The 18,279-nt window shown below is 40.3% G+C and overlaps 1 protein-coding gene across 1 annotated transcript in view; it reads left to right on the forward strand.

Annotated features, from left to right (window-relative positions):
* The window catches only part of slc4a11 (solute carrier family 4 member 11), a 53,514-nt gene that overhangs the window by 17,228 nt on the left and 18,007 nt on the right, over positions 1-18,279 (forward strand). The window contains exons 3-8 of the mRNA XM_088924402.1: positions 1,080-1,202; positions 6,204-6,247; positions 7,074-7,302; positions 13,834-13,915; positions 15,279-15,402; positions 16,250-16,456. Coding sequence (XP_088780528.1) covers positions 1,080-1,202; positions 6,204-6,247; positions 7,074-7,302; positions 13,834-13,915; positions 15,279-15,402; positions 16,250-16,456 — 809 coding nt within the window. The remainder of the gene's footprint in view (positions 1-1,079; positions 1,203-6,203; positions 6,248-7,073; positions 7,303-13,833; positions 13,916-15,278; positions 15,403-16,249; positions 16,457-18,279) is intronic.

The raw sequence follows: 18,279 nt of genomic DNA on the forward strand, positions 1-18,279 counted from the left end.
TAGTTTGAATTAGTGGATCAAATAGTTGAATACTTGGTAGTTAATCTACACTGACAGCCCAAACAGGTTTGTTATTTTGAAGCGGAATAGGTAGATAGGTTAAGAGGAAAACCCGCTTACAGGAAGTCAGATGTTTGTCCTGGCCTCTCCTGTTATTACCATCTCCCTTAGATGGACATTGGTCATCTTTTTTTTTCTAGTTCACAAAATGCTCTATTTTCCATTTAAGAAATAAAAACCTTCTGCTAAGTGAAATGCAAAGTAAAGATGCTGTTAGATCTGACTGTTACTTGTAAAACAATCTGTCCTGTAACTTGGAGACTACAATCAGGAGATAATTTCTTACACTAAAATCTCTTCTTAATTCTTTAACAATTTTTGCTTTTGTTCTACCATTATTTTCAGTCATTACTGTAGGGAAAGACATTCAAATCAGATTTGTCATCTAAACCCAAATGAACAAGCTAATTTCCATCAGTGCTTTACAGGAAATGACAAGCAGTAACTCGAGGTGTCCAGCTCAGGGGTCTGTAGTTTTGACAGGTCTGCCACTGAGAGACCAGGGAGCTGCAGGGCTTCAGCTTCCATTCCAGCTGAGCTCTGTATGGCTCATTAAGAGCAAATATTTGCGTAATTTTTATTTCTTCAAACCCAGCCTCATATTGTCTGACTTTTATCAATGCAAGGAGGAGAAAGAAGGTATCTGAGATAATCACTGGCACCACCTTACTGCTTTTACTAACAGCCTGGAGGGGCTCTGACACACAGTATTTCAAAGCACACATGCATTCAGTGCAAACTGAAAGTCCAAATAGACCTCAACATATCAACATAATTACTGACATAATTTTCAGAGACTGTTTCATCCAAATTCCATTTCTCATGTCCATTTTGTCTCTTTCTCCAGTAGCCATTGCTACCAGCTTTTGAAAAAGTAGAAGACTGAGAGATCAGATGTGACCAGTGAATTAGGTCTCACTATTTTCACTAACAGGGCAGTGAGCTGTGTTTGCAATTGTGCCAGATCAGTGTGCGGTGCTAGGGTGGGAATGTGATCCTGGCTGTGCTGTCTCTCGCAGAGCTGCAAAAGAGCACTCCTGAGGACAGCTGTGAGGGCAGAGAAGAGGGACAGGACTCACCCATTGCCTGTGAGGACAACATCCACCTCTATGCCAACACCCAAGTGCAGCCAGGGGGCGCTGGTGAGTTTCTACTGCTGGGGGCTGTGTTGAGTGGGAGTGTGATCAAGTCTCAAGCAGTTTGTAAGTGTATGTGTGAGGTAGAGCACCAGAAGGCACTGATTCTAGCTGTACTGTATATCACACTGCATCTTAAAAGTTTAATTTTTTAAAATTGTTTTGATAGAACAAATAAACGCAAAGCTACTACAAAAAGAAATTTAGGTACTTTACTGTCTATATTAGAATTCTCTCATCGTAGTAACAGATGAGCACTGCATTTTGGAATCCAGGCTGTGCAACTTTCACACTGAGGGTGGGAGTACCAGGTGTTAGTTCTCAGCTGGGCTCATGTGGTCATTGTCAGCACCTGTGCAGGTGTAATCGTTAAGTGTGGTCCTTAAGGTGATGATCCTTAAGTGTTTTAAGGTAACTTCTCCTTAAATTTAACTGTACATGTATACCTAACAGCACTGGGTTTAATTGTGGTTCATGGACCAACAACTCAGCCAGGAGTCTGTGGCCCCTATTGGCAGCAGTATGGTAGGCAGGAACTGGCTGGGCTGGAGTGGCATCTGTTCTCAATGATCTGTTCTCATTGGTGGCTATAAAAGTGTTCATGTTTTCTTCAGCTAACATCTACTTCACAGCAAGAAGAGAGGTATTCAGTGTTAAATTTCACTGTTTTCTGGTTGATTAACAATCGTCTGTTGTAACGTGGTCTTTTAATGAAGCTTTTTAATAAATATATATAGTTTTTATGTACAAACAATAATTTGCTGTGCAGATGAGATGAAAGTCAAAAGAATGAATGGCATCTACTCTCCAGAGCTTTCATTTGTCATTTTAACTCAAGACAGCTGCTTGAATTTGAGTTACTAGAAAAGCACAAAGAAAAAATCCCTGTTAATCATTCTTTGCTACAGCCATTACTGCAGTATATCATAGTAAATATACAATAAGAGTCGTGCATTCCTGCCATTGTTCTTTGATGTTCAGTGGTTTCAGCTGAACCAGAGCCCCAGTGCAGATATCTGAGCAAGCTCAGTATGCCCAACTTACACTTACAAATAACATCTAGTTCAGAGGAAATAACATTCACTTTACATTAATATGAGACAAAAAACAAAGCCAATGAAAAGTCAACAAAATGTGCCTGTGAATCTCGAATGTATAAGACTGCCCAGTTTGCTCCTAAAACACTTTATAGGCCCTAGGTAACAGTTTATATTCAGTCTTTGCCTTTATAAAAACTGAAATGTGGCTGAGAAGTGAATAATAGTAGAACGCTGTCACATTGATGTGAAAGGAAACGCAGAGAGATCCAAGATACTGTCATGCCCTTCCAAACACATACAGTGGCAGTCTATGGTATTTCTTCTGTTGATCAGGAGATGAGAAACAGAAGCCATCCGTACTCCACTGTGTGTTGAAGAATTTTCTCTCACCCTCATAGGAGGAGGGATTGCGCAAGAAACTGTAGTCTGCTTCTCCACCAGTAAAACAAAAGTCACACAGGTGGTGATGCTCTTTTTTTTTTTTAAATCAGTTGTGGGATACCTTTCCGAATGAGCTCCTGTTTTCAATTCTGAAGCTTATGCAGTATGTCAGTTTTGTCATGTAGATTTATATTTTGTCATGTTTTTCATTTTGCTAAATTAAGAGTGACCATTTTTTTGGTAAATGTGACTGTATTTTTTTCTTTTATATCCTTGGAGTTTGGATTTAAAATTGCAGTTCATTATCAATTGTCAATTGCATTTTAATGGCTTTACTACTGTAGTCCACGCACCAGAAGATGGGAATGAGGTTCATGCATATTTTCATCAGAGACACCCACCACCTTCCACACTATAAATGCTGCCAAAGCTTAAAAAGGCTTAGAAGAGCAATGCAGAGCTCAGCAACTGCACTGAGACCAGCCATGGGGATCACGGCCCCCTTCTGAGGCACCTGCCAGTTGACAACCTACAGTACTTCCTGGAGAAACGGGGACACTAGGAGACACCACATGGTTATTTGGGGTATTAAAATTATGAAAATCAGTCTTTCTGAAGCACTGCACTCAAGCACATCATTGTTCAGCGATTCCAGCAGAACATTTCACACTACTTGGGCTCCAGCCTGCAGTGTCCTGCTAAGAGGCAGGGAACTCTGGATGGGCACAGTGACACTGGTGCAGCAGAAGTGCCTCCACTGTACTCTCGACAGCGATGCATCAGTAAGGAACAAGTAAAGGTTTATTCCATGCTGAAAAGAGAATAAAACTTTCTCACTTTCTGCCTGACCTGCTGTGCTGTGGGGCTGCTGGTGCAGAATGGCTCTTCCACATCATTCCAGATGGGGCTGCATTTCAATGGGGGATGAATTGTATTGTATGAATTGTGCTTTGGGATTGTTTGGGAAGAAAATAAATAAATGCTAATGACAATGATGATGATGATTGTTTTCCCAGTTTAATAGAAATATAGGCACAGTTTTATTTAATTAAAACATACTGTATTCATCATAATATATGGTAATATACTGTACCTTCATCATCCACTCTCAGCAGGCTACTGTTATTGTAATCAGGAGCTTTGAGCCTATCCAATGTACCTTACTAATAGGCAGTGAATTAGTAACATCTGGCATGCTTCTTGGCATGTTGAATGAATTTTTAAAATTAAATTTCCTCCAGTGATACATCCATCCCTGCCGTTATGCAATTCAGATTCCTTGTTCCAAACCTGGCTTCCCATGGCCTCACTTCCATTGTTAATTAGGTTTAATTATTAACCAATTAAGTTAATTGACATTTAAAAGGAGAAAAGAGAAATATCCCCATTCCTGATGTCATTTAGCAGCAATCTGACTTTTAAAATATCTTCATTCCATGCATTTTCACAGTTCTTTCCAGTTTATCGTGAGTGCAAAATAATTTTTGTGGTCTATTTCTCAGAAGACATTGTCAGCATTATAAATATAAAACATAAAAAACAAATGGAATATAAACAAATGCATAAAATGACACAATTGAATGAAAGGTTATTGAAATGCAGAGGAGCAAACATGCAGCAGAAGAAATCAGGTCAAAATTGTCTGAGGCACGTGTTTGGAGTATCGCAAGGAGCATTGCTGGAAATCAGGGCTGCACTTTTGCATTTAGATCAATGACTCCATCTGTGGTGAGATAAGGAAGGTGTTTTTTTTTTACAGATGACACAAGATTGGGGAAGGCAACAGTCATAATACCCATGTAAAGCAAACAGTCATAGTACCCACAGAACAAAACACCAAAAGGGATTTAGACAGGCTTTAGAGTTGGACACACACGCATGCAGATGAAAAATCAAAGTAATACACTAGAAAAGTAAGAATATAATTTAGAAATTCCAAATGAGTTAAGATGAAGTTAAACAACAGAACATCATCTGGTAGTACTTGTAGCATTGAAGCACAAACTCCAGTTCCTAACTGCCTACAACTGCAGTCTTCATCTCTAGGATTGTCTTTTAACCGAGAATAAAACTCTTCATATTGCAAAACTGATCTTTAACCTCATTCATGAGTCTTTGAGTTCTTGAGTCAGAACTGAATAAGGTTAGAAAATTTTCTAACAGTAGTTATACTGACAGTATAATTGGTCTATGATTTAGGATAGTGTTTTCATGAACTCTTGACTAATTGATATAGTGGCTTTCAGGCTTGATAGTATTTTGGCAGTGTAGCAAGATGAAGTCATGAGACTTTTTTCTCCCTGTTCCTTCACTTTTGCATGAGGCTGTCTAAATCAGATGGTCTCATACAGTACATTCCCCTGGGCTGGAACAAAGATCAGATCCCACTGACTGAGCACTTTCTATGCACAGTAAAACCAACATTTTCCCTGGTATCTGTTGATACTGTGCTGATCACTGCAGTTCCTGCAACATGACATACTGTACAGCAGAGTGTGCTGGCTGTGGCCCAGTGAGGTACTGAGCGGGAGGTCCTCTGTTACCCTGGAGAGGGATTTCCCGTGGTTATGGCTGATTGCATTGTTTGCTGTATTCTAAGAATCTCGTTAAACGAACAAACATCCCATTCCCCCTGGCTTTAAGGCTGAGCTCCTGAGTTTTAATTAGAAACTGTCCTCTACAGCCAGCGTACTAGATATTTTTGCCAATTTTCTTACAAGAACAATTGTAATTGTTTCCCTGTTTAAATCCCACCTCATATATCTGATTGAAGGACTGCTAACCCAGTTTTGCACTGCAGTGGGCTATAGAACTGACCTGGGTTTTGGCTATAGTGTCACAAGCATAAACTAAATCATTACTCTCTTGAGGAAAAAAAAACATTTGTCCTTCTAGTTGTCAAACATGCAGTAGGATGTGCTATATTTAATACTGAAGGACATGCAATAAACACATGTTCATGCCAGTACTCTGTATTGTTCCACTCTTCTGTCAGTTCAAGAAGGCAAAGACGTTGTCCTCCTTGTAAATTACTGAAATAAAAAATGAATTCCCAATTGGGCAGTTAATTAGTTGAATCTTAAATTTGCATGATAACTAGCATTGTTTGCCCCACAAATCATTAGATATAATTTGAAATACCATTGTTTTTTTCTTGGGACTTCAACCACACTCTCCATTTAAAGATATTGAGGACAACATCAGGGTTTGCTTCTGGTGTGATGAACATGCTGTGTGATCCGGGGAGACCTCAAATTCTTACAGTCTACCCTCAGTGTGTGTGTTAGCAGAGATTTGCTGCACTGCCCATCTTCTGAGGGAGGTGTATAATGTGTGGAGGTGTATAATCAGGAACATGATAAATCAGTGTCACAAGATTAAAATAAGCCTTATTGTTGATATTTACTGTGTATAATTAGCAGTTACTATAAGATCTTTAATGATTGTGCTTTGTTCTTGCTCCTCACTCTTTGACCTCACATGTGACATTTTGATGACCTCCTCTGTGTGCAGCTCCACTGCTCTTGCCTGTTTAGCCACACCCAGGATAAACACCCGCTTGTTTGTATTTTATTCCTTTTGGCAGATCCAGATGTTTCGGGATGTGTACTGCTGAACACATCAAGAAAGGTATGTTTTTTATCTTGCTTCAGACCTGTGAAGATATTCTTAACAGAGAGGAGTTCTATGGCTTAGTAAGGCAGTGCAGGGCAGCTTCTCAGTTGGCTTAGCTGCAATAATCAACAGCCTGAACTGGTAAAGGTTCTTGTATGAATGCAGGTATGCGAGGCTGAGGTCACTAGATTGCTGTCACTTGGATTCCTTGGATTCAGATTAACTGAGTACTGCTGGGTGGGATGGGATGAGATGGCTCTCCTGGCTCTCAGCTACACTGTGGCCCCTGTGACCTGCCAGGTGCGTGTAGGCTGGCGGAGCTGTGGGTGAGGGTCACACCTCTTCTCTGGTCAGCACTGATCCTCTGGTAGTGGGCTGTATAGCCTGTAAAGATGATAGAGTTTTTAAGATGGAAGTCTCAGTTTGCAGCTGAGAGCTGAGACATTAAAAAACGCACATGACTAGAGCAAATTAGGTGGGTAAGACCAAATTTGTTTGGTGATTCTAAATTTCAACAATATGCGTTGAAATTGGGCAAAAAACGCCTCCCTGAAGCTGTCCAGGTGATTCTGTCTGTGCTTACTTCTGTGTGCCTCATCCTGTGCTTCTCCTTGTGGAAACTCTTTTTCTCCTTCTCAAGACTACTGTCACAAAACATCCTTTTAAGAGTAAAACAATACGTTTACATTGGCTTTATTATTACTCTGTGCCTCTGTATTACACTGCCAGTGTTTGTTAAAATGCTTTTTTCCCTAGTCGCCTCCATTGGGGTGCGTGTGCGTGTGCGTGTGCGTAGAGGTCCTGTTTATCTGTGCCCAGCATCACTCTTTTCCTACTACAGTACGTGAAGCTCATGAATTTTGAGGAGGAGATCCGGGCTCATCGTGACCTGGATGGGTTCTTGGCTCGTGCCAGTATCCTGCTGGATGAGACTGCTGCCTCGCTGGACGATGTGCTGAAGAAGATGCTTCATTACGTGGGTCAGGAGAGCCACACCTCTGAGCCTGGGTGCAATTTTGAGGAAGTTATGAGCCATCTGTTCACGGACGCTGGCGCCCAGGAGGTCAATGGTGAGGACTGTTGTGTGAACACTGCACTGCCACAGGGAGAGCCCTCTTGCTCACAGGAGACTGGTGTGACACTTCCTGGGCTGTCTGTGGTAATCAAAAGCATTGATAGGCTGGTCAGTGTGAAACAGACACAAAAAAGCTGTAGGGTGAAGACAAAAGTGCTCTTTTAAAGAAAGTAAGAGGAAAAACTTAAAACCAGACTGAAATAAAATCCTAAGCTCCTCTTTTAACTTCTAGCTACTGTATGCTTCATTGGTGTATTTTAGTACCCAAGCAGCGAAGATATTTACAGGCTCTAAAACAAAGTCTCTTTCTTTGCAACACTTCACAAACCTTTACAAAATCATTTGCTCAGTTAGTACAGTAAGTCACTTTCCCCCTTTGGTGCTCTTTGGGTAACAGAGGATCTGCCCCCCATTTCCTGACAGTAGGCAAAGTCTAACCCCAAGAGCCTCAGCTTCCTGTTTTTTAATTGGTTGCCTGACCAGTTGTCTTATGCCAACCAATTAGTTGACTAACAATGGCAGATCATTTCTTATTGCCTCCTGGAGAATGTAGTTCTGACAAGAATTTTTATCTTCTCACAACCTACTGCTCTCAGACAGCTGGTGTGTCCCACTTTTTGACTCCTAACCCATACCTAGAAACACTCAGAGGGGGAGTTTCAGAGCTCTTTGCTTCAGAGCCAAGTAAAAACTTACTGTTCATAAAAGGTATAAAAGGTTAGAAATGAGAGAAGGTCATTCGGCCCTTCCAGCTTTTTTGGCTGCTAATAGCTATTTGATCTGAAGGACTTATCCAGAAATCTCTTGACAATGTGACTGGCTATCTTGTTTCAAATTATGTTAAAATGTGCCTCATGATCTCACATTTCAGAGGAGACAATGTTGAAAACAGAAACAAAGTAAGTGAATTGTTTTCACGTTAATTTTTGTTTTGCTAAATTTGGATTGGTTGTGTTTGTACAGTTTTATGGAAAGATTTGGGCACCCCTGGCCAAATTACATGTTTTGTTGATTTTCTAAGTAAAAAGAAGTTAACACAACCTCTGCAGTGAACAAACTTAAACTTGACATATTTCTGCAAATTTTAATGCAGTTACTATTTATTTGCTGAATTTAACAGATTGAAAAAAATAAAATAGTAAAGGTGGCATGTGCAAACATTTGGGCACCCTATCAGCCAGTACTTAGTAACACCCCCTTTGGCAGAAATCACAGCCTTCAAAATGTTTCTTGAAGCCAGCTAACACTCTTTCTATTCTTGCTTTAGGAATTTTTTTGCACTTTTCCTTGCAGAACGCTTCTCGTTCAGAAGTATTCTTAGGTCATCTTTCATGCACTGTATGTTTGAGTTCTACCCACAGACTTCCAATAATATTCAAGACTGGGAACTGCGAAGGCCGTTCCAAAACCTTAATCTTTTGTTTCTTGAAGTAGTTCATGGTTGATTTTGAGGCATGTTTTGGATCATTGTTTTGTTGTAATATCTAACCTCTTTTCAGCTTCAGTTTCTTCACTGACTGTGGGACATTAGCTTCCGGGAACTGTTGATAATTAGTAGAATCCCTCTACCCGTACAATATCTCTTGTGCCACTGGCAACCACACAACCCCAAAGCATAATAGATCCACCCCCATGCGTAACAGTTGGCAAGGTGTTCTTTTCTTCAAATGCTTCTCCGTTTTTTCTCCAAACTTACATTTGGTGATTGTAGCCAAAGAGTTCAATTTTTATTTAATCAGACCACAGCACCTCATTCCAAAAAGCCTCTGGCTTATCTAAGTTTTGTGTTGCATACTTAAGATTTTGATTTTTGTGATACGATTGCAGGTAAGGTTTCCTTCTGATGACTCTTCCATGCAGATCATGTTTGTGCAAACAACGCTGCACAGTGGACCGGTGCATCACTACTCCTGTGCCAGCTAAACCTTCCTGCAGGTCCTTTGCAGTGATATGGGGATTTTGCTTTGCATTATTGACCAGTCTACAAGCAGTTCTATCAGAGATTTTTCTTGGTTTTCCAATTCTTGTCTTGACTTCAACAGTTCCCCTTAACTTCCATTTCCTAATGACATTTCATTGACATTGCATTTGGAAATTGCAAGCAGAAAGCGTTTAAATAGCTTTTTATAGCCTTCCCCTGCTTTGTAAAAGTCAATTATCTTTATTTTTTTAACCTCAGTCAGCAGTTTAGAGGAACCAATGGTTGTTGAGTGTGCGCACAACACCCTGAGAGGTTCTGGAATTGTCATCACCTGACTTAGATTAAGGCCTAACGAGTCAATTAAGTTCTGAGACCTTACACAAAAATAACACTAGTGGATCAACTGGAAGAGTGCCAAGACAAGATCTGGAAAACCAAGAAAAATCTCTGATAGAACTGCTTGTAGACTGGTCAGGAATGCAAAGAAAAGCCCCATATCACTGCAAAGGACCTGCAGGAAAGTTTAGCTGGCACAGGAAAAGTGGTGCACCAGTCCACTGTGCAGCGTTGCTTGCACAAACATAATCTGCATGGAAGAGTCATTTTGTTTCAATCTGTTAAATTCAGCAAATAAATAGTAACTGTGATTTAAAATTTTCAGAAATATGTCAAGTTTAATTTTGTTCGCTGCAGATGTGTTAACTTCTTTTCACTTAGAAACTCAACAGAACATGTAATTTGGCCAGGGGTGCCCAAACTTTTGCATCCAACTGTAGATAGTGTGAGTGCATGCTGCAACACAAATATATACATGTTGATCAGAAAACCTGATGAGCAGGTCTCAATTCATTCATGATTTCCAGAATCATTGTAATTCTAGCATCGTTCACTGACAAAGTGACTCAAAATCAAACACCATTTTTCATTTTTCAAACAATTGAGTTAATTTGCATTATTAATCTAGTCAATAATGGATTAATTAATTCATTACTGTATTAGGTCTAAAATGAAGTTTTGTTCCTCTGTCAGTTTTTTAACCACTTTATGCAATTCAGCTTTGAGATAGGAACCACCCAATTCCAGAGCTTATCTTGGCAATCATTGGGAACAAGGCAAGATACACCCTGGACGGGACCATTGCAGTCCACTGCAGGGCAGACACACAGATACAGAGACACACTCACTCACACCAGGGCTCATTTTTCCACAAGCCAGTTGATGTACCAGTATGTCTTTGGACTGTGAGAGGAAACCCGGATGATTGTGGGGTGAACATACAGACTCCACGCAGATACAGTAGCACCCCAGGTCTGGAATAGAACCCAGGGCCCCAGCACTGTGAAGCAGCAATCCGGTCCACTGTGCGACCCCTTAAGAAGACCAAAATATTCAAAAATATGTTGTAATATTTGTGCTAGTTAAAATGATTAACTAAACTGAAGTGGTTTTTAAAAGCACAATGATATAGTTCCATATGCACTTCTGAAGGGTTTTTTCCCTCTTGTTGTGAAATGCTGTCCTTGCTAAGGTCTTGATAAGTCTCATCCTCATCTATCTCTGCTCTGATTTGCAAGACGATGATCCTTCTCCTTGGCTGTTTCAATCACCTGACCTTGAGTGGCAAGGTCTGTGACCCAAAGCAGATAGTCACATGCACTTGAATTGCTGTGAAATTGCTCTGGAGTGTGGCATCAGTCTGTTAAAAGCTTGTTTCCCCACAGCAATGGCTTCACATGTTTCCTGTGATAAACATTTTTACTGTTTATTAGATGATTATTATCACTGCTTCTGTAAAAGACAGTGCAGCACCTTCTCCAGAATGCCCATACTCCGAAGGCCGCACATTCAAAGAGGCTGTGTCTTTCCTCTGGTTTATTTACGGTGCAAGAAATAGGCACAAAAGAAAGGTTACAGAGGAGAGGAGGCCATTTGGCAACTAGCCCCTCTGGAAGGCAAGAGACATCTGACCCAAAGATCTCATTCAGATCTTTTTTGATAGAAACCAGGAGTGCTTCCTCTTCTCAGAGTATGTTCATGTGGTTTCTAAATCATTTTGAGTTCCCTTTGCTACTTATACAGTTCTTGCTCAGAAACAGTATTAAGTGCTGAGAAAAAGTATTGTAACGCATACGGCTGACTTTACAGGTTGTGCGAGCCAGTTTACCAGCGTGGTGACGTCACCGCCCTTCCCTGTGAATAGCAGGGACCTCAGCCGCATATATAACAAACATACTATAACAAATTCTTCAGTTAACTCAGAATTCCACTTTTAAGAATGTTTGCTGTGGCACATAATGTTTGCTGTGTGCAAAATAATTTTCCCTGTTTTCCAACTCATTGTGCACTAATACTCCTGCTTCTTACATGTTTATTGTTGCTTTTAGCATGTTTTTATATGCTATGTATGGTAAAAATTGCCCCTAGTGTTCGCTTGTAACGTAAATTTCAAACTAATTTTGAAACTAAGCAAAGTAAGATTAATTTGTGTTGAGGAATGATGCGATAAAAGTGCACAATACAGTGCATTGGCTGTTTGTTTTCAGTAGATTAACAGGCACTGTCTCCACTTTAGTGAGCATTTTATCTTAGAATGCCTTATTTGCAATCTGGAGAGTTTAACAGCTTGTACTGTATTTATACTGTTGTGTGACTTTTTGGCAAAATTTGATAATTCTTTAGTTCAGTTCTAAAAACCAAAAAGTTATTTTGATCACTGGCAAGCATTTTCAGAAAACAAATCATGTAATACATTGAGCTAGTGGGGCTCCATACAAAAACACAAATACCATCTACCTGTATTTTATTTCGCTCTCAATTATTGTTGTGATAATGCTCCTGGCAACGTGTTGTCTACTGTGTCCATCTGACATTGAATAAACCAATTAGGCAGAGAGACATCTGTTTTCAAACTGTGTTATTAGTTTGACAGTACTCAAAATAGCAAGCATTCTTATTTTGTGTGCCTGCTGGGTATTATGAAATTGCTCAAGTGATCACAGTTCAAAGTAGTCTCCCTCACTTCCAAAACACCACTGCCATGGCAACACACATCATCCAGAACACACAGAGGAATCTGAAAATTGCAGACACAGAAACAGAGTAGCTCAGACGTATTCTTCTATACAGGAAATAAATACATTTAAAATATTTATGCTGTGCTTCTTGACAAATACAAACTCAACTATTCGCCTTTTGAACTTGCACAGCATACAACATGCAGGTTGCAGTTTTAGGCCTGCAGTTTTGCAAAGTGAGCATCACTGCTGGATTAAGGGAGCTTTAGGTCAGACTGTACAATCTCAGAGTGGAATTTAGCCAGGACTCCAGGTTAAAACCCTTACTCTTGAACTTGAACTTTATTGCCGTATGTAACCGGTACAGTACATGTACTGGTACAATGGAATTCTTACTTACAGAAAGTCTCTCGATTGTTAAAACAAGTGTAAAAGCACAAAGTTATGATAATGCATCAACAATGATCAATTAAACAGCTTGAATGTAAACAATGCAGACGTGTAAACAATGACTGGAGATGTGCAATAAATAAGAAATCATAATGAGGTAGATGGTGTAGATGTGGTCTGAGGGGCATGGCTAAATGTGTTCGACAATCACACTGCTTGTGGATAGAAGCTATTGAGGAATCTGGTGGTACTGTAAGTGTCCATATACTCTTGTATCTCCTGAGGGCAGTGGGGTGAGGAGCTCATGCCCGGGGTGGTTAATGTCCTCTGTGATGGTCAGAATTCTACCATGGCAGCGGTCCTCATAGAGCTGTTTAATCTCTGTGAGACCACAGCCGATGATCTTCTGGGCCACATTCACCATTCTCTGCAGTGCCTTTCTCTCTCGAGAAGAGGTGTTGCCGTACCACACGGTGATCCCATTGGTGATGACGCTCTTGATGGTGCAGCGGTAGAAGTTCACCAACAAAGGTCTTGAAGCACCTCAAGAAATAAAGGCACTGCTGAACCTTCTTCAAGATAGAGTCAGTGTTCACAGTCCAGGTTAAATCATTAGAAATGTGAATTCCCAAAAACCTAAAGCTGGTGACTGTTTCCACTTCTGTTCCATCAATACTGAGTGGGCTGTGAGTGTGTGGCCTGTGTCTCCGAAAGTCCACTATAAGCTCTTTCATTTTGTTTATGTTCAAGTCCAGGTTATTGCTATGACACCACCTAAGCAGCTGTATGACTTCATCCCTGTAAGTCCCTTACAGTCCCTTATGAAGTCCCTGAAGTCGACTTCATCCCTTCGTCTTGCAAACTAGCCATGGGACATTTCTTGACAAAACAGTCATGACCTTGGTTTAATGTCTAACCAGTTATGTGATTCATGAGGATATTTAACCATAGCCATCTGAAAATCTAAAAATACCATCCATTATAGCATCCATTAGAGTCGTTGCTTGCTCAAAGAACTTTTAATTGCTAAATAACTGTACATGTCATAAAAGTCTCACTTTTTGGAGTTTTAAATTGGATACATATCCAATTCAATAATGCAGTACGACTTATAGCTCATTGGTTTGGATTTATCATCCCTATTCATGGGTGAGTGTGGCATCGTGAGAACAATGGGCTGTTGCCTTATGTCTCCCCACAGTCCATCTGCTGTCCGAGACCATCCAGGGCGTGACCGCTACAGCCACAGGAGTCCAGTACCAGCAGTCCTGGCTTTGCATTCTGTGAGTAGGGCACTGGGAGAAACATGCATGGCTCCTATAACTCATTCATCAGATTCATTAATTTATTATAATTTATTCTTAATGTAAATTGTATAAATTAAGGCACTGTCATTTGCAGGCCCTGCAGATATAAATATTGAGAATTTGTTAGAACTTGAGGAAGTTCTGACAAATATTTCATATTAGGAAAAGGAACAAAACTATCATTGTCTCTGAAATTGTTTCTACCCTTCTGAAAAAGAAGCAGGTCTGCAGGTCTATGGACAGATTCAGCCTTCTTTCACACCTGAAGAAGGCTTCACAGCCGAAACGTTGTGTTTTCTCTTCTCTTTTCAGCATGGAATAAACCTATTACTTGTTCCTTTGCATAAGAAAATTTAGCTTTGTTCCAAAAGGCCTTCAGGCTTGCAAACAGTGACTAAAAAAAGTCAATCTGATGTCTATTGGACAGAGCCCCCTCTACAGATTTGCATGTATAGTACTTTAATAACTTCTTAAATACTGTACTTCACACTGTTACTTTCAATCACTCTCATGGTCCATTTGCTGTTTTTATTTATGTATATTCTTCTTTTCTTAGCAATGTTGTTTTTTAGTGTTATGTGTTCTACCGCTGGCTGCTTAAATTGCTGCTGGAGTTGAATAAAGTATTTTGAATTGAATGTTTTCATCCATTGCTCAAAGAACATTCCCTACCCTTTATACAAGATTCAGCTCTCAGACTCTTTGATAAAGAAGTGCCTCCATAATTCAAGAGCACTTGTACACTCATCAGCTTGTTAACATGTGGCTTGCAGGTTTGCAGCTTGGATGCTGTTGAGTAATTGGAACAGTGCTCTCCTTGGTGTAATACAACAACATCATGCTCTGCTGAAAAGAGTATTATTCTATAACTTGTAAATAGAAATGGCATTAATTATGAGAGGAACCTTTACTTCTCTAAAAACAACAAAAGAATTTCAGCTCAGATTATAAAGATTAAGATAACCAGCATTGAAACACCTCTTGAACACAAACCAATCTTGTGTGATTCCCTTGTAAGCTCTCCAAGGCACCTGCAAATATCCCGCCAAGTCCGGGGTCTGGAACTCCTGTATGTATCCCTGAGCAGTTCCAGGATTAGTGGATTCTGCCCACAATGCCAGCAGGATATTTGTTATACAGTATATATACATGTGTGGTGTCGTTGGAGTGTAAATCTGTACATCTGACCAAGACAGAGCCAATAGAAACCAGACGAAATGTTAATTTTATTTTAAAGTACACATTCAACCCGCACCCGAGGTAACAGATCTAGGACAATTACAACCTTGATGGGCTGGCAGGGACAACTCGCTACTGATGTTGTGTTTCCTCTGTGCAGCTGCAGTGTAAAGAGCCTTCAAAGACGACATGTCTGCATCTCTAGGCTGGAAAGACCTCAGAACTGGGGAGAGAACTGCTGTGAAGTCCGATATATCATTCTCATCCTGGCTCCTTACAAAATGGTAACTGTTTGCTACACACTGATCCTCAACACATAAGTGAGAATGCAGAAAATCACAGGGGTGTCTGAATGTCTCTGCTTTAGTGAGTTCCTAATCACTTTCATTGGATGATTTTATCGATTGTTTATTCTCTAGTTGTTTGAATGCTTGCTTTTAAAGAATAGCAAGTCAGAATTACATATCAAATCACACAGCAACATGCAATGAATTGACACTTTTATGATATTTTCATTAGAATCTGAAATAGATCAGTATCCACTGTTTTGTGGAAGGAAAGAGCCTGGCTGGCCAATGAAATTTCCAGGGTCCTGTCATTAAAAATATCAATGGTACAAAACACATTCTGTAGAAACATGTTTCAGCCACATTAAGAATGAGAGGAAGCCTTTGGGCCCATTTAGCTTATTAAAAGTTTAGTCCCTAATTGATGTGAGGATCTCATCCCGCTGTTTCTTGAAAGAAAGCAGGGTATTGGCTTCAACAATATAGTTGGGTAACTTGTTCCAGACTCCCACAAAGTTTGAATTTTCATGTGTATACAGTATACACAATACAAATGTAGTGCAATACAGTACATATTGTGGAGATATCAAAAATAATTTTATTTACAATCAATGTGATTTCTCCCAGGAATATTCCAGTAAACACCAGTAAAGACATTTAGTTATAGATCTCTGTAAAGAAAGAATTTGATCACATATGCAATGCATGTAAATCTCCTGTGTCACTACCAAAGGAAGAAAACTTGAAAAGGAAGGTTGGAATATAATTCAGGCCCATCCAGATGGCATTGACTATTTTTATTTTCACTCCTCTGTGAATTGATTGCTTCTGTTTTGCCTTCCAGAAAAGCACCAAGACGGCCATGGAGCTGGGGCGCACCTTTGCCACCATGTTCTCCGACATCTCCTTCAGGCAGAAGCTGCTGGAGACTAAGACACAGGAGGAGTTTAAGGAAGCTCTGGTGCAGCAGCGTCACCGGCTCACTTGCGCCAACCAGCAGCCCGCCACCACGCAGGAGGAGACCGACCCTCACAGGCACAAGCCCCTCACGGTACAGTCAAGAGAGGACATGAGAAGCCTGGCTGATAGCTAGTAGTTCATTGATCCAGGGTCATCCAGTCATGTCTTGAAAGAGGCCAAGATACTGGCTCCAACAACATGGTTGGGTAACTTCTTCCATGCTCCCACAACCCTTTCTGTAAGGAAGTACCTTCAATTCTCAGTCTGAAGTGCACAGACAGTACACAGTTTCTGTAGTTTGGGCACTGCTGCCTAGGGCTTGTGTCCTGTGGTTTGTGTTTCAGTGTTCATTCTCTAGGTGGACTTTGTCAAGACCTTTGAGGATTTCGAGCAGGTCACCTTGTAGTCTCCTTTGTTCAATCCAGTTCAATTTCATTGTGATGTGCAGAACAAAGAAGTCAGCTCTTTCAAAACACGTTACTGATTCATTCATAGTTTAGTAAGCAAATTTATTTTAAGCTAAGCCTAGATTTATAGTTTAAGCTAACCAAATCTGTAAAAATCTTGTTCAGCTTGCAGATTACACTTTCCAGATGTTAATGATCTTTGAATCAATAAAAGTCAAGTATGAGATTTCTTTATTACTTGTTATATAGTTTAAATTAAGAGTTGGGCATTTGTATTAGTTATTCAAGTGTACCATCGTCTCATGAGCTCTTCCATCTGCCTGTTTTCTATTCAATACAGGGTTGTGGGGAGCCAGAGCCTAATCTGGCAGCAATGAGCGGCAGGGTACACCCTGGGTGGGACGCCAGCTCATCGCAGGGCCGCTTAGACACACACACAAGAGGGCCAATTTTGAACAGACATCAATTACACTAATAGCATGACTTTGAACTGTGGGAGAAAAGTGGAGCATCCAAAGGAAACTTGTGTGAACATGGGGAGAACATACAAACTCTATGCAAATAGAGCGCCTCAGGAATTGTACCCAGGGGCTGAGCGCTGCGGGGTGGCAGTGCTTTCCAGAATAGGCTCTGGCCCACCGTGACCCTGAATTAGATAAGCAGTTACAGTATGTGAGAGACAAATGTACAATTACTGCCTCTTCTTTGGATGTATAATGGGAGCTTCCAGAACTAAGGAGGTCTCTGAAAATTTCCAATTTCCCTGGGGTATAAAAATGCTACAGAGATCATGTTTAAAGGGACTTGAACTGCTTTATGAGATTTACAGTGTTTAACCAACTGCACATTAGAACTCACCAGGTTCTGAGAGGAGACTTTTCTAATGGGCAGTACATTTCCAAAGGGCATCAGTCATTGGGTCTTTGCAATGATCCGTATGGTACAAGGGAATTAAGACCTTGATGTGCTAAATTAGATACAATCTGGCGATTTTCATAAAAAAGGATGAAATGCAAAATACAACCTCACCTAAAACCACAGTTAACTGCGGACAGCAGTAACAGGTGCAGTAGAGAACGACAGTGTATAATGAGCATAGTGATCCCCAGATAGAGAGTGATATACTGTATATGTACAGGGCTCTGTGCAGTGAGCATGTTAGAGAAACCGCATCAACCCTTCAAGGCATAGTCAATGTAGAAGTGTCTTAAATTCTTTAAATACCACAATATACTGTATAGGACATTTCTCTTGATAAAAGTAGGTAAAATGGAAAAATATGCTTCCATTCTAATCTTCAATGGAGTTTAATTCTGTGTCTGCATAAAGCCTTAAAGTCACTAATAATTTCAGGATATGTAGCATTTTAATAGCAGACAATTCCTGTGAAAGTGAGCCTGAGGACTTAAGTTTATTTCTTTATTTTGACATATGGCCTGGAATATTGTTCTGGAATTCCAACCTGTTTAGAAAAAAAACTGTTGTAAGAAGGCACAGCAATGACAAA

This window comes from Atractosteus spatula, chromosome 1 (genome assembly GCF_055471065.1).
Source record: "Atractosteus spatula isolate fAtrSpa1 chromosome 1, fAtrSpa1.hap1, whole genome shotgun sequence".
NCBI classification, from domain to species: Eukaryota; Metazoa; Chordata; class Actinopteri; order Semionotiformes; family Lepisosteidae; genus Atractosteus; species Atractosteus spatula.